The following is a 24,873-nucleotide window of genomic DNA, read 5'->3' on the forward strand; positions in this document are numbered from 1 at the left end:
ATACCCCCAACTTTACTCCTTCATGCCAGACAAGGATAACTGGCCAGATCCAACAGGAGCCTGATACAAAAAAATTCAGATACAGTATATAAGAGCAGTCTCAGAACAGAGCATGTGCTGAAATACACATAATTCAATTTTAGGGTGAACTATGGATCAACTGATTTTTAAAGTGGTTTGTGTGGTTTTCTTTTTGTTGCTGCTGCTGCTGTTTTGGGTTTCATATAGCCTAGGCTCACCTCAAACTCAAGCAGCTGAATATTACCTCAAACTTCTGATCCTTCTGGTGCTACCCAAGTCTGAGTATAGACATACACCATGATTCCTGAGTAATATATATTTCAGTGGTGATGAACACACTTTAGGTAAATCAAATAGAACACATAAGAGCTCTAGAGCAGTTAATTATGGAGAGTTTGAGAAGGTAAAACAGTGAGAAAGTGATGTGATTGTTAAAGACTTCCCTCTTCTGACCATAGGAATGCAAGCATTTTTCCTCGTACATTCACACATACATACATACAGACAGACAGACAGACAGACAGACATAAAAATAAATGCAACTTAAAAAGAAAACAACTGCCTTCTCTTCACTGCCCTTTCAGATGGTACATTTAAAAGCTGATGAATGTTAGAAAATACAAAATTACCTAACAAAGGGGCAAAGGTAAAAAATGTGTTACTTGACTATTCCATGGAAATGACATGCCCATTGGGAACGAGTTGGTTATTTGGGAGCAGAGCAGTAGTTGAAGTGGTTTATAACTAACACGGTTACAAATCATCTTAAAAAGAAACATTCTGGAGACCGATTCTAGAGTAAAAACCCATTTGTGATTTTACTGAAACCCCAGACAGAAGACAGAGTTGGAAAACATTTGCTTGCGCAATTGTTATAGACTTACTGATGGAAGACGGGATTGTAAAAGTGGGGCCTAGGGTGTAAACAACTGAAGAGGACTAAGATCGTCAGCACAAAGCTTCCTGCCTCTCTGCCCTGGAAGCTTCATGTATGAAACCTTCCGAGCCTTGAACTGTCAAGCCCAAATGAAGTTTCAACATTCAGAATACTTGATTCCCTCAGTCCATAGTGTTTTGAGGAAATTTTAGACTGAACTTCTGGCCAGATTCCTGACACATTTTTAAACGTAAAGCCTGGGAAGTTAGGAAAAGAATAACGAGGATTTTTTGGAGGCTGATTCAGGACAGCAAGCAAGTCCAGTCAGCACAACAGGCGCCCTTGGGGTTTGGGAACCTAGTCCCAGCAGAGCACATTTGCAACTGGAGCCCACACAGGGCGGGGCCTATGGGGCGCGCATCACGTGACCACCGCGCCTCTGGAGCTTCCGGCGCGTGCGTAGTGTGGTCCTGAAGAGGCGGCGGCGGCGCTGGTGGTGGTGGCTGCGGGTAGCTGCGTGGACTGAGGCGTTGGCAGGCCCACATTTGGCGATCTTGGCCCAGGCTTCGGCTCATGGCACCGAACAGCATCCATCGTAAGGTAGCTGGGGCTGGCGCCCTAAAGCGGGGAGAAGGGGAGGCGGCGGGACCGGAAGCGCCTGCGCCGCTTCAGGCCGCACTGGGCCGTGGCCTCAGCCGCTGGTCCGGCTCAAGGCCTGGCGTGCGCCTGGCGCCAGACTGCGCGTCTTCTTCCTCATCCCACCTGTTGGGAAGAGCAGGCCTGGGGTCCGCGCCTTGGGCGGCGCCTAGCTTTAGGGGTGCGGCGGGGCGGTAGCCTCAGTCTGGATTTGCGAACCCATTAACTGCTGAGGCTGAATTCCCTGCCTCCTTAGAGCTGAGGGCCAGCATGTTTGCCATTGCAAAACATAGCATAGGCAAGCGGGATCTTTCTTTTTTTGGGGAGTGGGGTGGGGGGGCGAGTTGGGAGTGGAAGTGAGAGGCGACGCGGACGCTTGGAAACAGCCTAGTAGAATCTTTTTAAAACAATCTGCTTATATAGATTTTTATCTTTCATATTCATGAGCCCGCACTGTCTTTAAGTTATTAAATACTATTCGGCGTTTACAATATTGTTTAAGGTATTATTAGTAAGGTAGTAAGTAGTATTAGTAATGATGCAGTAATACTATGTAGCTTTATGCTGATTCAAATGCCCGGTTTTGGGTTGCTATTGATACGGCCTTCTGTTCAAGAACTTACACTAGAAAACTAATATAACATATTCAAAAATTCCTTAAATTTTTCTTCTACTAGAAAGGGTGATGCTAGGAATGTATGCTTCATACAAAAAAAATACGAAGCTAAGGCTGGTTCTAATGGTGGTCTTTTAAGTCGTTTGAGAAAAATAAGCAACAGCTGCTAAATTCCTTACTCCTCATGTTTATAATCTCATTCTAGAGTTAAAAACTTATTCTTGTGTGTTACTCATGTTCACTGGAGCTGTGCATTACTCTTGTACAGGAGTACTCTGTCCCTCGAGGCTTGGCAGCTAGTGCCTTTACCTGCTGAGCTGTCTTGCAGACACCAGAATTTTTTAAAGACTCAATACTATTAAATACTCAGTACTGTTTGTATCTTCTAGTTAAATTGAAGAAAAAAAGATTATTATTATAAAAGTTGGATTTTTATTTTCAAAGAGGAGCAGAGTTGTCTGTTATGCGTTAAGAATTCTGTGTAAGACCTAATCTCTGAAGATTAGGGAGACATTGTAAATACATAAGCAAGGTTCAATTTCTGGGACATAATTATTTAAAATGAGGAAACAAGCTCTGTCTGTGAACATCCTACTTAGTCTCTAAAAACCAGTTGGGAAAACCACTTGTCATAATAACCCCTTTTACAGCCTAGGTATGTGGGTGACTCATCCATGTCTGAGGCATGGAGTAATTTCAGATTGTAAACTAGCTAGCTAATGACTTGCTTGGCTTATGGTAGTGCTCAGTGATACATAGTGTATTATATGCCTCCATGGGCATAGGAGGCTTGCAAAGCATCAGGGAAGAAAAGTATTAGAGGTCAGATGCATCGTATAGTTTCATGTTTAAGTCATCTAGAATTCCTTTTAATTTTTAAGACTGCATACTGATTGTTAGGCAAGTTTAATAGATCCTAAATAAAATAAATATTTTCACTATAGAGGAACTGTGTTTCCATGTATACATACTTTTCTACCTCACATATTTGAGTCTGCCATCCCCCTATGATAATTTTATAAGATGTTGTAGCATAAGAAAAGAATCCATTGATGTGTGAATTGTAGAAGAGTTTTGTTAGTCTGAGGAATAGCATATTGCTAAGACTCACACAAGAAAAGTGTATTGAGCTCCTGAAATGGTGATAAGGAATAGTATTGTATAATCAATATGTTCAGAAACCTGTTAGGACTGGAGGTGTCATTTGTTCAACTGTTTCTAGGAATACAACAGTGAGCAAAACAAAGTTCCTATCTCCCTAAATCTCTTAATATAGTAAAATTTGTTTATCTGCATTAATAGTACAGCATTGCACATTTTTTTTGCTGAGCCCAAAATAGAAGTTGTATATATTAATTAATTGTATCTCAGCACATGCCTGTAAAGTGTGTTTCTACTCTTTTTATTTAAAACCTTTTTCTTCTGTGTGTGTGTCTGTGTCTGTGTGGTGTTCTGTGCACTGTCAGTGCAGGTAGGTATGGAGGGCAGAAGGTGGATGGAGTTGCTGCCAGTGATTACCCCACTATGAGAACAGGAGATGCTATAAACAACTGAGCCTTCTCTCCACCCTCAATACAGTGTCTTCTGTATAGCTCAGTCGGGCTTTATGTAACCCAGGCTAGTCTCGGGGTAGATTACAGTTGAGTATGTTTTTCAGTCAGGGCCTTCCTGTATAGTCCAGTGTAGTGAGTGTTCTTGCTCTTCCTGGAAGAAAAGCCTTTGCTCTTAACTGCAAAGCCATCTCTCCAGCCCATGGAAAAAAATGCATTTTTAAAGATTTTGTGTGAATTTGTATACTTCAATGACCTTGGAGGCCAAAAAAGGGTATCAACTAAAGCTGCAGGTACAGGTGGTTGTGAGCCACTTAGGTTGGGTACTGGGAACTGAACCACTTATCCTTTGGAAGAAAAGCAAGCAAAGCATTCTTAACTGGTGAGTCATCTTTGAAAACCAGAAAGGGAGGTAATTTTTATAACAAGGTGTAAAAATTGTATGATATTTTGTAGGTAAAGTTAGATTAAGTAACATAAAGTTGGTTAAATGATGAGACTAGTTCTGCTGGCCTCCTCTGTTTTAGTATCGGTGACTAAGGACTCTGGCATTATTCATCATTTGGTAAATTTTTATTTTGGCAGACCTTGCTCTTACATTTCAAAAACGTATAATTTTAGCTGTGTATGATATGTTAACAATGTCCAAAGGTTGAATATACTAGAACTACATCAGATATGTTGGACCCTGTGGTACATACTTGGAATACTGACTACTTAGAAGACTTAAGGCAGGGGGATTGAGGGCTGGAGAGATGTTAAAAGCACTGACTGCTCTTCCAGAGGTCTTGAGTTCAGTTCCCAGCAACCATATGGTGGCTCAGAACCATCTGTAATGGAAGCTGAGCTTGTCTTCTGGTGTGTCTGAAGAGAGTGACGTACATAAAATAGATAAATAAATCTTATTATCAATAGAATTTATTATTTGTAGACAGATAAATCAATAAAATGTACTAATTTTCCTGTCTGTTTTTTAGTAGGCAGAGAGGGCTTTAAATAAAATGTGGAGCTGTAGAGATGGGTCTTATGTTTGAGAGCACTTGCTGTTCTTACAGAAGATCCAGACTCAATTTCTGGACTTCACGTGCTGACTCACAACTATTTGTATTTCCAGGTCCAGGGGATCTGGCATAGATTTTGACCTTGGGTACTAGGCACATATATGTTGTACACAAATGCCTGCAGGAACATTAAGTAAAACAAAACAAACAAACACATCTAGAGAAAAGGGTGTTTGGTCATGACAAATAAGTTTACTAGCATATGGAAACTTTCTCTTTTGTGTGTGTGTGTTTTTCTGCAGATCATTAACTGAAGACCAAATAAATAGCTATGCAAAATTCCCACATGGATGAATACAGAAACTCTGATAATGGCAGCACAGGCAACAGTTCAGAGGTAGTAGTAGAGCATCCAGATTTTAGTACTGAGATTATGAACGTTACTGAGATGGAACAGTCACCTGATGCCTCTCCCAGTGCACATGTATCTACAGAAGAAAATGAAATGGCAAATGCTGTGGACCTTCCAGTGACAGAAACAGAAGGAAACTTCCCTACAGAGTTTGAAAAATTTTGGAAAACAGTAGAAACGAATCCTCAGGATTTTACAGGCTGGGTATATTTGCTTCAGTATGTTGAACAGGAGGTTAGTAATCTTTTAAGTAGTATATGTAAGAATTACAGAATAATCTAGTAGTATCATTTTAAGTCTTTCTATTTGTAATTAAAGTTAATCTGTCAAAAAATTTTCAGTTTAAGTTCAGTAATAATAGAGGCATATATTCAGTAATACTGGAAGCATATATTTTAGTTGTGAAATTTACATGCCATTATTATGGAGAGTCTGAGGATACAATGCTGAATTCTGTGCATGAATTGAAGTTTGTGTGGAGGTTATTTAAATTTGGTAGAAGTTATATTGGGCATGTGGGAGTGCAGCTCAATAAGAGTGAGCCTCACCAGTGAGAGCCTGGATTTGACCCCAGCTCCAGTGCAGGGGAGTTTACCATGCTATTTGAGAAACCTATATTTATTCTTTCTCTGATAAAGACTTTTAAGATGCTTAAACACATTGTTTTAAAACACATTGTTTTATTTTCATCAGAATCACTTGATGGCTGCCAGAAAAGCATTTGACAAATTTTTTGCACACTATCCGTATTGCTATGGTTACTGGAAAAAGTATGCAGACCTTGAAAAGCGACATGACAACATTAAACAATCCGATGAGGTGCGTACATTAATGAATACAGTTTTCTCTGTTAGGTACTGTAAGCCAATTAATAACAAAACAGACTCTTTTTTTCTGGCTGGCAGTACCTACTAGCATTTATGGTCAAACATTTTTTTATAGGGTATTTTATTTGCATTTGTCACTATTGTGGCATTTGTAGCTAATATTTTCTCTCTTTGTTGGCAGGTGCGTTAAACCTCAACAGTTTGTCAAGCTTTGCAGTGCAAGCCTCTGTATTACACTGCAGCTTAACAAGTAGGGCAGGGCTTTTCTCTCACTTACATTTATTTCTCATTTTCCAAACAATATAGTTGGTTTGCTAGTCACATTTGCTACGTCTTATTGCATTTTTGGTCAGACGCTGTCATTGATGCTCTAATGGGTCTGTGCCCTATGGTCTGTAACCCAAAGCCTGCCCACACAACCCGGTCAGAATGCAGGGACTGCTGCGCTTTGAAGATCAAGACTCTGCACGTGGGGATCAGAACATTGCCATGTTCTATCCAACCTCCACCCAAATGGTAATGGTAGATTATTTAAACAAAATTCCAGTAATTAGTATTTCTAAGGTTCACCGGATAACACAGTGTTGCCTCTCTTTTAATAAATAATTAAATATTTGAGGTACAGTTTATTGTTTTCTTCTTAGGTTTATCGACGGGGGCTTCAGGCAATACCTCTTAGTGTTGATCTTTGGATACATTATATAAACTTCTTAAAAGAAACATTGGACCCTGGTGATCCTGAGACAAACAGTACAATAAGAGGGTATGTTATATATTTGATAATTAATGAATTTTAAGACTTATATAAGTATGTAGGTATTGATAAGCATTCATGAATGCTAAACTGGAAGTTAATATTTCTTTGCTTCATTCCTATTATTTAAGAAAATTGTACATGAAATAAACTTATACTTGATTATTTAAGATATGAAGTCTTCCTCTTTTCCACACACACCTTTACTTATGTCTCTTAAATTCCATTTTACTTACTTGTAGTTAATCTGTACCCCCTTCCCCCACTTTAGTATATCACCTGTGTGCCTGGTTGCCAGGAGGGCCAGAAGAGGGCATTGGATGCCCTGGAACTGGAGTCAAAGACAGTTGTGGGCTTCTATGTGGGTGCTGAGAACCTGGGTTCTCTGGGAAAAAGCAAGTGGTTTTAACTGCTGAGCCATCTCTTCAGGCCTGTGGTTAGTGACTTAATGTCTGTGCCTCTAGGTAGTGTATAGTGTACATATTTGTGTGTGTATTTGTTTTAAAGATTCATTTAATGTGAGTACACTGTCGCTGTCTTCAGACACACGAGAAGAGGACATCAGATCCCATTATAGATGGTTGAGCAGCAATGTGGTTGCTGTGAATTGAACTCAGAATCTTAGGAAGAGCAGTCAATGTTATTAACCACTGAGCCATCATTTAAGCCCTTGTGTGTGACTTTTACATACTGTTCTTCAACTTGTTTTTCAACAGGATACTTTATAGTTTCTCCCAACCATATTTTTAAATTGAAAAAAAACAACAAAAAAAATTAGTGTTAAAGCCCTATATTTTATTTGACCAAACTTTTATTATGGGAAGGAGTTTTTGCAAAAAAATGTATCTGAACATATATTTTTGTGGAATGATCATGTTATAAAGACATTTTGCAAATGTTCCTCAAAGATAGTATCAATTTTAAATGCCCATAAATGTATGAAAGTTCACTTTTTCATGACTTTTTTTATTACTTTTTTTCACATGTGCTATCTTTCTTTTAATATGGCTGTATTAGGGTTGGAAAGATGGCTTAGCAGTTAAGAGCACTTACTGCTCTTGCTGAGAAACTGGATTTGGTTTCCAGCTCTTGCATGGTAGCTAGCAAACATCTGTAAGTACATTTTCAGGTAATCCAAAGCCCTTTTCTAGACTCTGCAGGTACTCTGCATACATATGCTCTCTCTCTCTCTCTCTCTCTGTGTGTGTGTGTGTACATATATATGTATATATGTATATATGCATACACATACATACCTACACATAAAATTAAGTCATTTTGTGTCCTGGTTTATCATCTTACGATTTTTTTGTGCTTGATAGTGAATCCATGGCTAACTATGTTCTACCACTAATAGAAATTAGTCTGAGTTTTATTAAAATATATGTCTCCATCCTACTTTTACATTTCTTTGTAACATAGCTATATGTTAGGTTTTGGTAAATCTGTTGATTATGTGTATGTATTTTAGTCATTTTAAATCTATGGGTATTTTTCATTATAGTCATCTTCAGCTGTCTATTTTCCCTGAGCTTAATATCTTCTCACTTAATCTAGTTTCTAATTTCTCTATTAAGAAGGATTTTCAGATTGCTTTCCAAACAGTCCTGTTGATAATCTATAAATCTTACCTTTACCCTCCTCCCTTTTGTAGCTGTTTCTTTTCTGCAGTATGTCCTCAATGCTGTCATTTTTTTATGTGAGTACACTGTCATTGTCTTCAGACACACCAGAAGAAAACGTTGGATTTCATTACAGATGGTTGTGAGCCACCATGTGGTTGCTGGGAATTGAACTCAGGACCTCTGGAAGAAAAGACAGTGCTTGTAACCACTGAGCCACCTCTCCAGTCACCAATGCTGTCATCTTATTCTGCAATACAATGTTTGGATTTTCTCATCACCATGGCTCTAGGAAATGTCTTTACCTTATTCCTAGATTTCAGGTTTTGTTTATAGGAGTTGTTAGATCATTTTTTCTTTCTTTACTTCCACCTTGTAGAGAAGTATGTAGTCAATAGCTTCTTCATAGAGGATTCTTGAAATAAAAAATATTTTAAACCCATTTAGGTTTTTGTTGGAGAAATCATATTGTTGGCCTAAGGCTTACACTAAGCAATTTCTTCAGAGGAGGAGCATCTGATTTGCCTGATAAAGTAAGCCAAAATTCTGAAGTCTCACAGTTGGCCAGAGTTAGAAATTCCCACCATAGATAAACAGACCTTCAGTTAGCCATTCTTTCTTACTGTGCTCCTTTTACCAACTTTTCTCAGTGGCTGGTAATTTTCGGGATTCACTGAGATTGTTCCAGGGTAGTAGCATCTTTTTTTTTACATACAAACATACATGTATGTACATATACACTCACACTTGGATACTTTATCTTCCTAGAGGAGACATTTCTTCCAGTATTACTATGTCTTTAAACTTTGGTGAATTAATATTTACAAATGGAGAGGACTCAAGTTTAGTTTCCAGCACTCACACTAGGTGCCTTACAACCACCTGTAAATCCAAATCCAGGACATCAGTATTCCGATCTGATCTCTGCATATATTCATTCATACAGACATACATATACACATAAATAAAAATATTTAAAAATAAAAGCAAATAAACTTTGTTTAGTGTCTTTTTATTATAGTTTTTTTTTTTTTTTTTACTGTATTAAAACATTGTCTTGCCAGCCATGGTGCCAGGTACTATAATCCTGGCAGTCTATTCTTGTTGATTTGGAATAGGCCTGGTCTATACAGTTAGTTCTAGGCCAGCCAGGGCTACATATGTCTTTAAAAATTAAATCGTCGGGTCCTGAGTTTTGTGTATCTCTTGCCAAGAATATATAATTACTGTATTTTTAATTTTAAAAAGTTACTTGATTTATGTGGGTGTTTAGTCTGCATGTATGTCTGTGCATCATGTGAGTGCCTTGTGTCTGTGAAGGCCATAAAACAATGTTAGATCCAGACCTAACTAGAGTCAGAGATGATTGAGCCACCTTGTGGATGCTGAGATTCTGGGTTCTCTAGAAGGGCAGGCTGTGTACATTAATCCTTCCCTTTGGTAAATAGTCTTTCTGTGTTGATTTAAAATGCCTCCTTTATGTGCATTAAATTATTACATTTATTTTGTTTACTCTTAGGCACTAAGTTTTTTTAAGATTTATGATTTTACTTTGTGTAAATAAATGCTTACCTGTGTGTATATGTGTGTGTGTGTGTGCCCTATCTCTACCAGGTTCCCAGAAAACTATAGTGTCTTTTTTTCTTATGATATTTTCATAAAATGCTTAACTCATTACCCTTCCATAAAAACACTTGTAGTATTTAACAGTATGTAAAAATTGAAATTGAATTTTCTGTTCTTCCTAAATTAGAACGTTTTTTGATTTATATTAAAATTGTAAGATAAATTAGGATGTGTGGTCTGTTTGGGTAAGAGACCCTTGGTTTTGGGGATGGTGTTTATTTGAATTTTTGTAATATTTTAAAATACCTATGGGGAGAAGAAACATGCCACAGGTCAGTGAACTTGTGGAGTTAATTCTCTTCTAATGTGAGTTTGCGGGATTGAATATAGGCCCTCAGGCTTTCTGGCAAGTAATGTGACTTGTTGGGCTAGTTTGCTGCCTGTGGTTGATTTTTAAGGTGCTTGTTTTGAAACTATACTAAAAAAATGGGTTTTGTTTTAGTTATTATGTAGTATGTGAGAGTTCACCTGTGTGTGTGGATGTATATGTGAGGGGTCCCAAAGTTAACTTTTCAGGTATATTCCCTAGTTACTCAATACCTTATTCACTGAAGTTGAACTCTTGGTTGAACTCAGCTTGATTATTCAAGCCAGCTAGTTTGCTCTGGGGATCCCATATCTCCCTGCTTTCCTAGTGCCATGCCCATCACCTAGTATTTACAAGGATTCTGGGAATTAAAATTTCCATCTCACATTTATGAGTTAGCACTCAACTTGCTGAGCCATCTCTCATGTTCTGAAGTTTTGTTTATTAAATACTAAATATACAGATTAAACATACCTCTTGAAATTAGATAATATCCTAAAATACTTGCTTCCACAATAAACTATTATATTTGAAAGGTGCTTTTGACAGTCTTTGTATATTCTCATTAGCTTATATAACAGTTTGAGTCTCTGTTAGCGTCATTTTTGCTAGTGTATCTTGTGAATTAAGGTACAGTGGTCTGCAAATTCTTCAGTTTGTTCTCTGCACTAAAGGAATCTTGACATACTCCTGTGAATTGTGAATGTTTTTCATTGTAATTATAAAAGATAAACTGCCCTCGTCTTTTGCCTTTGTGTTTTCATTTGTTCTTTTGATCAACTCTTCTATGGTTCCAGTTTTTAATTCATGCTTGCCTAGGACGCAACTAAATATAACTTTGGTTTCATCATTTCTTCCTAAATTTAGAAATAATATTTAAAAGTGATTTTATTTGGAAAGATAACTTAAGAGCAATTTAATTTTTCAGAACTTTTGAGCATGCTGTTCTAGCTGCAGGAACGGATTTTCGATCTGACAAATTATGGGAAATGTATATAAACTGGGAGAATGAACAGGGAAATCTTCGAGAAGTTACAGCTGTGTATGACCGTATTCTTGGTATTCCAACACAGCTGTACAGTCATCATTTTCAGAGGTATGTTGAAAGATCTTTGAAATATCTTTAGTTGCTTAATCCTCAATATTAAGTATTAAACTTTATTTCAGAATGTTATATGATATTTTATTGGATTAAACTTTCTAAAACAAATTTTATGTCTTTTTTGTTTTTTGTTTTTTTTTTTTTTTTTTGATAGTACAGAATAGAGTTTATTCAGGTCATGGGGGGAGTTAAAAGGGTAGAAGAGGCAGAGAGAGAGAAGAGAGGAATAGAGAGGTAGAGGAGTAGAGGCCGGCCATGAGCACATGGAGAGAGGGGGGAAGGGAAGGGGAAGAGAGCAAGAGGAATTTTATGCCTTAATTTTTAGGTTTTCCTTGTATCTTGTGAAATGTTTAATGATTTAATAGTTTTATATGGAAAAAATTGCTTGTTCATTTTATATGTGAGGTACTTCAGAGCAGTGAAGAAATGAGAAAATAGAGTTTAATGAATGATTATTTGTAATACTACATTTATATGGTGCTTGGTGGTCATTAAAGTGCTTTGTTTTTCTGCTTTATTTTTTGAGATAGTAAGTTTCTGTTTTCCTGTGTTTGTCTAGAAACTTTAGTCCTGCCTCAGCATTACAAGATTTTGAAATTACAGACAAACAGTTACCATGTCTGGCTTCTTTCTTTTTCTTTCTTTTTCCTTTCTTAACTTCTTAACAATTTACAAAATGTACATTTCTGATGTGCATAAAGATTTCCAGAACAACGAAGATTGCAGTTTTACCTACTCTAACTTTATTAATTCTTCAAATTATTATCATTCTCTTTAAATTTTACTCCATGATTTTCTGGTTTCCAAGGTAATCATAACTATGAAAAGAACTCTCTGTACTGTGGTTTCCATGTGTGGTTTTGGTTCTCTTTTGAGGTGTGATCCTACTGGCTTGAACCCACTATATGGCCATCTGTGTGCCTTGACGTTGCATCTTTTCCTCCCTGTGTGCTGTGGTTGCAGGTGTGTGCACCATGCTCAGCAACAAGATCTCTCATTGCTGAGAACCCAGAAAGTCAGAATCAGTATGAGATTGTGTCTTGACTGGTTTTTGTTTGTTTGTTAACTTCATAGTGTACGTGTATATAACATACATACTTTGTTTTGGGTTGATTTTTTTTTTTTTTTTTTTTTTTTTTTTTTTTTTTTTTTTTTTGAGACTTGTTTCAGGTGACCCCAGTTGGCTTTGAACTCATGATTCTCCAGTCTCCACCTTCTAAGTGCTGAGATTTAAGTTTGTATATACTACCATACCCTGTTATTTTGTATTTTTTATTGTTATAAGCAATATCGAATATTGAAGAAAATTTTAAATGATATTCTGAATTTCAAAAGTAGATTTAATGAAAATTTATAAACTATTATAGATCAGTATGCTAAAAATAGAAGTTAAAGACTTGTAGAAATAGGAACTAGGAAGAAAAAGGAACATTGTAGGTCAGTATCCTGTCTCTATTATTGATAAGCTAGAATAGGTGGACAGGTTTCTAGTACATATTCACCTAGGTACCCACTTGCTGAAATAAATTACTAACATAAGTCACAGGATTTGGAAATGCCTGATAAGTATGCATGTTGTACAATTGAAGGCCAGAGAGAGACAAGGGGGCCATGGTGACATTTAGATTACAAGACCTTTATTTGGGAAATGAAAGCTTCCTATTACTGTAACAATTGTTTTTAAATTTTGTGTTTTTGAGAGTTTGATACATTGTATTTTGATCATATTTTACTCCTTCATTCCTACCCTTCCCAAATTTAGTGCGTGCTGTCTTTTATTGTAATTTTAATTTTTTAATACGCTTTAAATCCCACTCACTGCCTATATTGCCATTATACATGGAATATGAGGGCAGCCACACTTAAAGAAAACTGACTCTTCCCCAGAAACCATTAACAGTCAGCAGTTCTTTGGGGTTGGAGTTTATGAGCTCCCCTCTGCCTCCCATTGGAACAGCAGATTTTAAAGGTGATCACTTGGTTCTTACTTCAGTACCTTGGGTGAAGCAGAATATGCTAGTGGGAAGCAGGAGGTAGCTAGAGCCACTCATTTCAGAATTATCTGGAAACAAAAAGAGAAATCCCTGGGAAAGAGATAATACCTTTCAGACAGTCCCCATTTTTTTTTAAATTATATGTTCTCTAAATCTTTTTATTTATCACTGAGTCCTTTCAAATCTTTCTTAGATTTTTTTTTTTAATTGTGGCTTGGGATGCTGATAATGTGCACGAATACGCAGTTGTCTATTGAGTCCAGAAGAGAGTGTCCGACCTCTTGGAGTTGTGGGTGCCAGGAACTGAGCTCTGGTATTCTATGACAATGGGGTATGCATGTTGTTAGCTAGTGAGCTCTCTTTCTAGCCCTCCAATTTTTTTTTTAAGAGTATTCTGCTTGGTTTATTTTAGTTTATTTCAGAGACATCATTTTCTGTATAGCCCTGGCTGTCCTGAAATTTATTCTGTAGACTATGATAGCGTTAAACTCAGAGATCCACCTGCCTCTGTCTCCCAAGTGCTGGGATATGCTGCATGCATCAGCATGAACATGTGTGTCCTAGTGTTCATGTATAGTGAAGGGAACTTACTATATAATATAGTGGAGGGAACTTGTAATATGCTCTTCTCAGGGGTTGAGAGGCTGAAGTCTTGTGTTTTTCTGTCTTTCAGCAGTTTTTAATGTGTGACTACTTTACCTACATGTGCATCTATATCACATGGTTCTGTTATCTACGGAACTGGAGTTACAGTTAGGATGCTGGAGGGTGAAACCAGGTCCTCTGAAAGCAAGCAGCCAAGTGTTCTCCTGTTTTTCGCGATTACTCTTCACCTTACTGTTTGAGATAGGTTTTGCACTGACTTGAGGTTCATCTATCGGTTAGGCTGATTGGCCCGCAAGCCCTGAGGAATTCTGTTATCTACTTTTTTAATACTAGAATGCCTCTGCCTCTCCAGTGTTGGGATTAAAGGCATGTGTCACCACTACATTCTGCTTAACTTGTTAAATCATTTCTAATAACATTGGAGGAAGAGGAATGACTAGAAAGAAGTTGGAAGACCCTTTATTCAGGGAAAAGTAAGATCATAAAGATGTATTTAGACAGTAGAATCCATAGGATCTGTTATCCCATAGAATGTGAAGATAAGGTAACTGGGAAAGGTTAGGAGACAGTACTTGGTGGTAGGGAAAAGTCTATCATTTCATAACCTGTCTTAGGTATATGGTGAGTTCTAGGCAGTATACCTTTAACACGAGCACTGCCGAGTTAGAGACAGACAGATCACAGATCCAGGCCAGGCAGAGCTACAAAATGAGACCTTGTCTTGAAAAACAAACAAGACCACAAACAAATATAGCATGAAAAATTCCATATTAAAATCAAGATAAAAAAGTGTTTCTCCTCTTTATAGTTAAAATAGGAGTGTATAAAGTAGTGTTCACAAAAACAAAATGAATTTAAAAAGGCATGGGGCATGGTGCCATGGGCCTTTTAACCCCAGCATAGGGTAGGGTGTAGAGGCAAGTGGATTTCTGTGAGTTTGAGGCCAGCCTTGTCTGCAAAGTGAGTCCTGAACAATCAGGGCTCTGTTTCACAGAGAAACCTTGTTTCGGCTAAAAAAAATATTTTTTTAAATTAGATAAAATAGTGAAATAACATTTTATTGAAAATGTGTTAGTGGATGTATCAGTACAAAGATCTTGAATTTTGGGCCATTGTCAGTGTCTAAAAAGACCAAAAAATTAAGTTTTTATACATGAGGAAAAACTAGTTTACATTTATAAAATTGTTGCCTTAAATAGTTGCCCAGCTCCCACACAGTCCACTCCACACTGAGCCACAAGTCTGCGGGCCACTTGTAGATGCTGGGTTCCTTTGACCCAGGCAGTATGCTCCGCTCGCTCTGGCTGCTTTTGATCCAGGTGTACACGACTGTCCCAGCATGCTGTTTCACCCACTTTCTCCTGGCCAGTTGTTACCACATTCCAGTTTCACAGCGGGCTTTGTGCATCCTGTCACATTATGAACACAGCAACATACTAATAACACCTGTATTTATGTGCAGAGAATATTTACATCCACCGCCATGTTGGCTTCCACCTCTTTCCCCCTTCTACCTCTTCCTCCAGCTCCCATCATTCTCCCACTTCTCCCCTTCCTCCTTCCTAGACTTTTCCCCACCTACCCTTCCTTCTCATCTAGTGATACACTTCTCCTTATCCTGGACCCACCTTGCTGCATAATGACATCATCTTACATAAAATGGCATATTCTTTTTCTGTAGACTGTTGACAATTGGATATGATAATCTGTAATTTTACAGTTTTGGGCTTCTGTGTTAGTTTTGCATTTTGTTGATACAGTAATTACTTCAAGCACTGTTAATGACTTTAGCCAAAACGTATATAAAAGGTATGAGAATAAAATAGAATTCTTGGAAACATAGGGTTAATGCCTGTAAGTAATGGGGATCCAAAAGAGCTCAAACATTAATTAGAGCGATTTGGAGGAATACCAAGAAAATAGCACCTCATAAACCAAGCAGTGAAGACAATTTTAAAAGAAGATAGATATGGTTAGCAGACTCCAGTACTGAAAGTAGAAGCTGTGCTGTAGAACAAATTATATTTTGCATGTATGGTGATTGGTTACCTTAATTAAGCTAATGTCATTGGATTGTTAATGGGTAAAGGAGTAAGTAATTGGTAGGTGATCACTTTAGAATTTTAATATGAATTAGCTGTGTCATTTAAATTTGCAAAATAGATAATGTTCTGTTTTATAGATAGACTAAGATTATGAGAAGAGAAATAGAGTTGGAATTAGTACAATGACAATGGAATATACAATATATATAATTTATATATATGCTATTTCATCAAGTGGTAGGATTTTACTACAGAAAAACAGAAATCTTATATTTTAACTGGTTTCTCTGTTGCTATGAAGGAATAATATGCAGGAGGTATCTAACAAGTGGCTTTTAATTCTTCCGTTAGATTCAAAGAACATGTACAGAATAACTTGCCTAGAGATCTTTTAACCTGTGAGCAGTTTATTCAGCTGAGAAGGGAACTAGCTTCTGTAAATGGACACAGTGGTGATGACGGACCTCCTGGTGATGACCTTCCTTCAGGAATGGAAGACATAACTGATCCAGCAAAGGTAACCCTCTTAATCAGATGGCCAGTGGATAAGAAACGAGGTAGCATACATGGCAGGGTGATGAGGTCTGAGCATTTAGATCAGTACGATTTAAGGATGAATTTCAAGAAGAAAGTTTTACCATGAGATATCTGGAAGTTACTTAGTCTAGAAAGAATAATTTACTCGATCATAATCTACTATTCCCATTTTAGAAAATTGGCTTTTTGACGTTGTGTTATTAATCATTTTTAAAGCAGGTTGTGTTGACACACACTGTTAATGCCAGCATTTGGGAGGTAGAGTCAACTGGGTCCTCAGTAGTTCAGGAAGCCTGGTCTCCATAATGTGTTCCAGGTTAACCAGTGCCCTATACACAGAGACCCTGTTGTAAACAAAACAAAATTGTATTTAAAATAATAACGTAACAATTAAATACTCTTACTGAAGTCAAAGAAGATACTTAAATGTGTATTGTTGAAGATTTTTAGTGTGTAATTTATGCGATTTTTCTCTTTTTTTTCAAGCTAATTACTGAAATAGAAAACATGAGACATAGAATCATTGAAATTCATCAAGAAATGTTTAATTATAATGAGCATGAAGTTAGTAAGAGGTGGACATTTGAAGAAGGTGTAAGTGTTTTGTTTTATAATAGTCTTTAAAATATAAAAATAAGATATTTTTCCTATAGTGATACCATTGTGAATTTTTCTTTCCATATTAGTAATCATTCAAAGTGTGTATCTCAGTTGTATTTAACATTTTCTGTGACCAGTTTTAGAATCTTTCTACATTTATATTTCAAGTTTCAGATTCCTGATTAATGTGAATTCCTTTAAAAGTCAACTTCATTGAGTTAAATCTTGTGGACAGTAAAACAGCAGCTGTTCTAAGGGCTGGTGTCCAGTTTGTAGATTGCTTGAACAGGAATGTTGATTCATGAATCCCAGAGTTTGATCCCAGCACCATGTATAGACCAGATTGCATGCCAAGTCTTATAATCTTAGCATTTGCAAGCTAGGGAAAAAAGGAAAAAAAAATTGAGAGTCATCTTCAGTTATATAGTAAGTTCCATGTCAGCCTATGCTGCATTAGATCTCATCTCAAAAATTAAAAACACACCCATCCATCTGTTATAGGTGAATAATGTTTTGTAAGGCATACTTCACATGGCAGACTATTTGTGTACTTGAAATATGCATTTATTAATTGACAGATGTGTACTACCATCAGCATAGTTGATTTACCTCTCTCTCATGTTTCTTCAGTTCTTCTAACCATACGTACACCTGTAGCTTAGCTTCCTCAGCCCCAATCTTTTTTAAAGATTTATTTATTATATATAAGTACACTGTAGCTGTCTTTAGACACACCAGAAGAGGGCATCAAATTCCATTACAGATGGTTGTGAGCCACCACGTGGTTTCTGGGATTTGAATTCAAGATCTCTGGAAGAACAGTTAGTTCTAGAGAACTGAGCCATCTCTCCATCCCCCTAAGCCCTATCTTAAGGCTTGATGTAGCTTTGTTTTTGTAAGTTATCCTTTCATGGCCTAGCCTATGAATGGATTTATATGTCTGTTGTGGCTGGCTATAAAATAGTTTTGATAAATAAACAATAAAATTACCTTAGCAATAAAAATAAGGACTCTCTAAAAGATTAGCCTGGTCTGTGTAGTGAGTTTCAGGACAGCAGGGCTATATGTACAGGCCTTATCTTAAGGACACACACATCAAAATAATAAGTAATGAGTTTTAAAATATTTTTTTTTGTATTGAAAATTATTTCGTTATACTTCAAATATTTTGATTTTGGTTTATTTTTATTGTCATACAATAATATTTTTACAGATTAAAAGACCTTATTTTCATGTGAAACCATTGGAAAAGGCTCAGCTAAAAAACTGGAAAGAATACTTAGAATTCGAAATTGAAAATGGGACTCATGAAAGAGTCGTGGTTCTCTTTGAAAGATGTGTCATATCTTGTGCCCTCTATGAGGAGTTTTGGATTAAGGTAAGAAAACTATATAGTGTGTTTAACTTGAATACATTACAACATTGATCTAGTGACTAACCTTTTTTGTACTTCTGTTGAATGTTGTTCATATAACTATATCTGTTGCATTAGGAGATGGTCTGCTTGCAACCAGATTTGACTGCTGCATATGCCAACCTCGTTGCCTCTCTTCGTCCTTCCTTACAGAAACTAGTCTAGTGGTTCAATAAAGGTGCTGAATGGGTTTAAAAATAGAATTTTATCGTTCTGTCACATATTTAATTCATCAGGTGTACAACTGTAAATTATTCAGTATTTCCTGTTTTTTGTATGTAGTATGCCAAGTACATGGAAAACCATAGCATTGAAGGAGTGAGGCATGTCTTCAGCAGAGCTTGTACTGTTCATCTCCCAAAGAAACCCATGGCACATATGCTTTGGGCAGCTTTTGAGGAACAACAGGGTAAGAAAAAGAATGTTCAGTTGATATATTATTTTAATTAATTTATGTATTTACTTTATGTGAACGTGTGTTTTGCCTGTTCATATCTGTACTTAATGTTTGCAGATAGCGGTAGAGGACATGGGAATTTCAGGGACTACACCAAACAGATGGTTGAGGGTACTGAGAAGTGAACCAGGTCCTCTGCAGTAGCAGCCAGTGCTCCTAACTGCTGAGTCTTATTTCTAGCCCCTCAGTTGATGTTTTAGCACTTTGTGTCAGGATGGAGTTACAGGACTTGAGAACTAAGGAGGAATAAAGAAGAATTTGGCAATTACTTCTATAAAAGCTTTATTGTTTCCTTAACAGTTCAGCCTTGCCATATCCTAAGAGCAGCTGTACACAGGAGAAAATAAGTATGCATGGGTATTTACTCTCCAAGTTAGATTTAGACTGCAGGCTAATGTTTTTCAGTGTTTGATATAAAGTCTATTACAGAAATTTAAACAAAGTATTAATATGTAATTACTATTTTAGGGAATATTAATGAAGCCAGGATTATCTTGAGGACATTTGAAGAATGTGTTCTAGGACTGGCAATGGTGCGATTGCGAAGAGTAAGTTTAGAACGACGGCATGGAAATATGGAAGAAGCTGAACATTTGCTTCAAGACGCTATAAAGAATGCCAAATCAAATAATGAGTCATCATTTTATGCTATTAAACTAGCCCGGCATCTTTTCAAAATACAAAAAAATCTTCCAAAATCAAGAAAGGTACTTTTGGAAGCAATTGAAAAAGATAAGGTATGCACATTTTTTAACATCTGTCATAAAAAGCTAGTACTTTTTCCCTTTGGCAACTGTGATGAAAGCTTTGGTCTATACGGTAATATATTTATTACTAAATGAGGACAACAGTCCCTCTAAACTGATGTTGCCATTTTTTAACATTTTTTCTTTCTTTGGATTTAAAGTGGGTGAAAATTATGGTTACTGAAAGTTGTAGATATTGTATTTTTTGTAATGAACTTTCAGAAATTACAGAAACAATTGTTAAGTAGGGTAAATGGCCTGGGAGCAGCATTTATGAGCCTAACAGTAGCAAAGCAATATAGTGATACTCATCTTGCAGGTAGTTCCTTTTATATAACAGGGAGCTAAAACTAGTGGAAGTGTCTTTTTTTTTTTTTTTAAGATTATGTTGTTGATTATTATTATTATTATTATTATTATTATTATTATTGTTCTTGTTTTGTTTTTGTTTTCCAAGACAGAGTTTCTCAATGTAACCAGCCCTGCCTGTTCTGGGCTTGTTTTGTAGACCAGGCTGTCCTCAAACTCACAGGGATCCACCTCCCCAGTGCTGGATTAAAGGTGTATGCTTCCACATCAGGCTCATTTTATAGATTTTTAAACTTTATTGGGCTTATTGATGATACAAGTTTATAATTAAGTATTTATAGTCACAATTATATCATACAGATTATCCTTTTATATTTTCAAATTTTCATGTTGGGTCAAATCTAGTTAATTAACATAGGATCATGAACTTTAATTGATTAGCATTTAAGAACACACTTTCACACTATGGGAAATGATAGGATGATGTCACAAACTATCAGTATTGCTAAAGAAACTAAGGATTGTGACCCAATAATAGAATACTATGTACTGTACTCAGAACCCAGCAACACAGGACAAGAAACATATTTCCTGAAGAATATATTATACTTCAATGTATATACACTGAAAACAGACATGAGTATATTTTAATCTTAAATATTTATGCTTTAATCAAAATATTGTAGGAATGTTATTAATTGATACTGCTTTTTTACTCAGGAGAACACAAAGTTATACCTCAATTTACTTGAAATGGAATACAGTTGTGACCTCAAGCAAAATGAAGAAAATATCCTCAATTGCTTTGACAAAGCCATACATGGTTCATTGCCTATTAAAATGAGAATTACATTTTCTCAAAGAAAAGTGGAATTCCTTGAAGATTTTGGTTCAGATGTTAATAAGTAAGATCTTAAATCATCATCTTTTTTAATGGAAATTGAGCGTTATGACGAGAATTTGATGGTTATTATATATTAATACATTACTAAGTTTATTTTTAAAGAATTCTGTTTATGTATGGGAGAGTATGCATATTTTCCAAGGTGTATGTAAGGTCAGAAGACAGCTTCCCTGTGTTTTTTTTTTCTCCTGCCATTTGTATAGAGGTGCTAGGGAACAGATTCAAGTAACCAGGCTTACTCTGCTTTATGTGCTTATTGGACCTAATGCTAAATTTAAAAGTGCTTAGGGTACCTTTCCTTCAGAAACATGTAAATGTGTGTATAGGATGTAAGCTTTATCATCCCTTCAAAACTATTTTCCTGTTATAAATCAATTTTGTGTGTGAATATGCTATGGTGTACATGTTGAAGTCAGAAGACAACTTGTAGCAATTCATTCTCTCCTTCATGTGGGCCCCACAAAAAGTGAAATAAAGATTGAAATATGAAATACACATGAAGGTCGGTAGGTAGGTAGGTAGTTAGGAAGGATGTAGTTGATGTAAAGGACTTGTAATGTAACTTGTCTGTCATATACAAGGCCCTGATTCATTGCTCAGCAACGTGTACAGAGCTAGGATAGGACTAATCTGGAATAGAAATGTCATTATATCTCAGGTTTGAAAAGAAGGTAGATAATGGGACTACACAGTTCTTAACCTTTCCTACTAAATCATAAAGCTGAATATTGCAGGTGATGTAAGGATAGGTGTGGATCTAAGTTTACAATTTAAATTTGATAACCATAAAAAGTAAAAATATAGCCTCGAACATTGGTAAAGTTTGGGTCTTTATCTTTTGCTGTAGTATTTTCCAATGCCTAATAGGCATGTGTCTTTGCTGATTTGATTTAGAATAATTTTCATGGAAACCACACTAAACTTGTGTGTTTATGTATGTGTATATTTTTGATAGAAAGTTTTCAACTTAAAACACAGCAGGTAGTCTTTTAGTTCTTATAAATTCATATACTCTTGTTTTAGTAGATGGAGGCTCACTCACCTATCCAAAATTTTCAAGTTACGTATTTGAGGATGAAATTAGACCTTGTTTTAGTTTCTGTTCCTTACTACTTGGTATGCTATAGTCAGTGTCTTCTGTTTTTACACTGAAGAACGTGTACAGAAGAAATGATTTTATGTCATGCTGGCTTTTAGTTGGACTGGTATGATTCTACAGTCCAATGAAAGTACATGAAATAGCATATACTTGATCTGTGTGGATCAAAATAGATGTCATACTTTCTAGAAGAGGTCTCATTTAGTTCCTACTGGATTCTGATGGAGAGGACAGACAGTGATGTGCATGATTGAAATAGTATGCAGTCTGACTATGGAAGCCAAGGCCTTGTCCATGGTAGTAAGTGCTTTATCCATGGATCCACTGAACCTATTTCTATAGAACAAAGAAATTTGTTTTTTAAATTGTAGCCCTAACTGGCTATTTGCTTTCTGAGTGCTAGGGTTAATGGCATGAATACCATACTTGGCCAGAACTAGGATCTTGATTGAATTATGTTTCTGTCATCAACAGTAAACTCTTAGAACTGGCATCTGCAAACTTAAATGAACTATTTTTTTAATTTGGTAGCAATGGCCAAATTACTGGTTCAGTAAAAGGATACTATATAGGCCCTTGAATATAATTTACGAGACATTAGGACTAAGATTTAAATCTTAAAAGATAAGACAAAGAGCCCACTTAGAAATTACTGTAAGCTGTTTTGTCACATGCAAATAACTTTAATTTTTTTTTTAATTATACATCCCAAAGATTTTTCTTTATTCCCCCTCAGGCTTCTGAATGCATATGATGAACATCAGACACTGCTAAAAGAACAGGATACTTTAAAAAGGAAAGCTGAAAATGGGTATGTAACTTCCTGATAAATCAGGAAAGGATACTTAAGAAAATATTTCATTATGAAAATGCCTTTTAAAATACATACTTTTGGGTGTTATCTCTATCGTGATAATGTATACTTTTTATGGATTGAGAAAAAAAAAAACAATGGTTTAACCTCAGAAGCAAGTATCAAGGCCACCTTCAGCCTGACATTCCCCTAAGGTCCAAAATCAGAGTGGGAATGCCAGGATGAGTAGAGTTGGGCAACTGATTCTAATGTTGAGGACATATTTAGGGAAAGTCTTACAGTCTGATTTTTATGTGTTAATTAAAAATGTATACTACTATACCTTACTTACAAGTTGTTTTTTAAACATCAAAAACAAGTGGAGCAACAGGTTTATAACCAAGGCCCCAGGCCTATTTGCCAATTTTGGCATAAAGACTGGAGCATGTAATTTTCCAGCAAGGGGTTATCCTGTATAAATGGAGAGTTGTAATTTATGGAGAATATAAGAAGGCTAATAAAAAGGACCCTAGTGGAAATAGGTTCCATTATTTGAGAAGTCTGTAATCTAGTGCTTGAATTGCAAGCTACTGATGGTCCTTTGAGGACAGGGATCAGTTCCTTCTATGCTCTAGGCAGCTGATTGAGATGTTAACTCATGAATGTATTAGATCAATGGTAGGTAAGTTCTTAGGATGGAGAAGTTTCAGAGATTGCTTCTTAAAGAAAGGTAAACTGAGCTTAGGTTTCAGTCTGTTTACCACGATTTTTCTTTCTTTTTTGGCTATCTGCTAAACTGTACCTTGCGCCAAAAGATGATTAAAAACATGACTAAAACAAATGTACGTGCATTGTGTAATCATCTAGGAAATTTTATATATGTGGGAATTCTGAGTTTCTATTTTTACCTTTAATATATAGCTCAGAAGAACCAGAAGAAAAGAAAGCACACACAGAAGATACTTCATCAGCACAGATTATTGATGGGGATTTACAGGCAAATCAAGCTGTTTATAATTACAGTGCCTGGTATCAAGTAAGTCTATACCATGTATTCTATGACTGAGTGCTAGAATTTCATCAGTATGTGTTATCTAATTTTTTATGTGGATGATAACTGTGATTCTAGTATGGTGACATGTTTGCTTTTACCTTTTCAGTACAATTATCAGAATCCTTGGAATTATGGACAGTATTATCCTCCACCTCCAACCTGATGGGAAAATGTTAAACTTCAGATGGCTTATATGAGATATGTGGAATTATTTTTTTTGAAGGATGTAAACATAGAATAAGCTTGTTGTATTTGATAATTTGTCTTCCCAGTTTCTGTGTAACATTTGTTTAGTTAATAACAGGAAATGTTAATTGATAGTGAGACTTTCCTACCATTTTTAAAGTTTACTTTTTATTGGAGAACTATTTTTTTTATTTTTTATTTTATCTTACTTTTTGCATTAAGTGGTCTAGAATTCTTTTGCAGTCCATGCAAGAGATTTGTAGCCTTAACTGTAGGGAGAAAAAAACTGACTAAATCATGTCAGTTCAAAGATTTGGGGAAAAAAAATAAGGGCTGGTTATCGAATTTTGTGTCCTATAAAAACACTTAAAAATTTGACTTTTAACCTTAAACCCTAAGGTTGTTTATATGTTTCAGTTATACTGGGAAATTTGGCTCCAACTCTAGGATAGATGAACTGTTGACATTCTCTGCCTTTGAATAGATTGTGAGAAAGTATAATGTCAGCATTCCCTTAAGAAATATCAAAGTATGTTTTAGGAGAGTTTGTATCTAGAATATTCATGTAAAACTTACGAGCAAGCTTTCATTTTGATCAAATTTACCATTTTTGTAATAAAAATGAAGACTTACGCAGCAATTGTTTATGTTTATGAATTCATTTGTGGGAGATACACAAAATAGAGATTAACAGTCTTTAAGTAAACTTCCCTCTAAATTTATTATCTTCCTACCAGATTGTTTTCATTTGGTTTCAAGTTCTGTGCCTTTCACCATA

General features: G+C 36.1%; 1 protein-coding gene across 4 annotated transcripts; it reads left to right on the plus strand.

Moving 5' to 3' along the window:
- The first annotated feature begins 1,362 nt into the window (after positions 1-1,362).
- On the plus strand, positions 1,363-24,817 carry PRPF39 (pre-mRNA processing factor 39). 4 transcript variants are annotated; one of them, XM_080924594.1, is made up of 14 exons: positions 1,363-1,498; positions 5,004-5,347; positions 5,807-5,932; positions 6,585-6,703; positions 11,178-11,345; positions 16,348-16,513; positions 17,020-17,127; positions 18,347-18,511; positions 18,830-18,956; positions 19,473-19,741; positions 20,780-20,964; positions 22,799-22,873; positions 23,777-23,891; positions 24,016-24,817. In XM_080924594.1, exons 2-14 carry the CDS (start codon positions 5,033-5,035, stop codon positions 24,070-24,072), a joined length of 1,995 nt encoding a protein of 664 aa, XP_080780720.1. In that variant the 5' UTR covers positions 1,363-1,498; positions 5,004-5,032; the 3' UTR covers positions 24,073-24,817. The 4 variants fall into 4 exon arrangements, with proteins under 4 accessions (XP_080780720.1, XP_080780721.1, XP_080780722.1 ...); XM_080924595.1 differs by having other exon boundaries at positions 1,425-1,493; XM_080924597.1 differs by lacking the exons at positions 1,363-1,498; positions 5,004-5,347 and adding an exon at positions 6,122-6,456 and having other exon boundaries at positions 5,881-5,932.
- Positions 24,818-24,873: the final 56 nt, after the last annotated feature.

Source organism: Micromys minutus (assembly GCF_963924665.1).
Source record: "Micromys minutus genome assembly, chromosome: 1".
Lineage (NCBI taxonomy): Eukaryota > Metazoa > Chordata > Mammalia > Rodentia > Muridae > Micromys > Micromys minutus.

Coding starts and splice junctions, on each gene's coding strand:
- PRPF39 (XM_080924594.1), top strand. CDS start 5,033: ATGCAAAATTCCCACATGGATGAATACAGAAACTCTGATAATGGCAGC. Junction 11,346..16,347: donor TACAGTCATCATTTTCAGAG/GTATGTTGAAAG, acceptor TTCTTCCGTTAG/ATTCAAAGAACATGTACAGA. Junction 22,874..23,776: donor AAAAGGAAAGCTGAAAATGG/GTATGTAACTTC, acceptor TTTAATATATAG/CTCAGAAGAACCAGAAGAAA.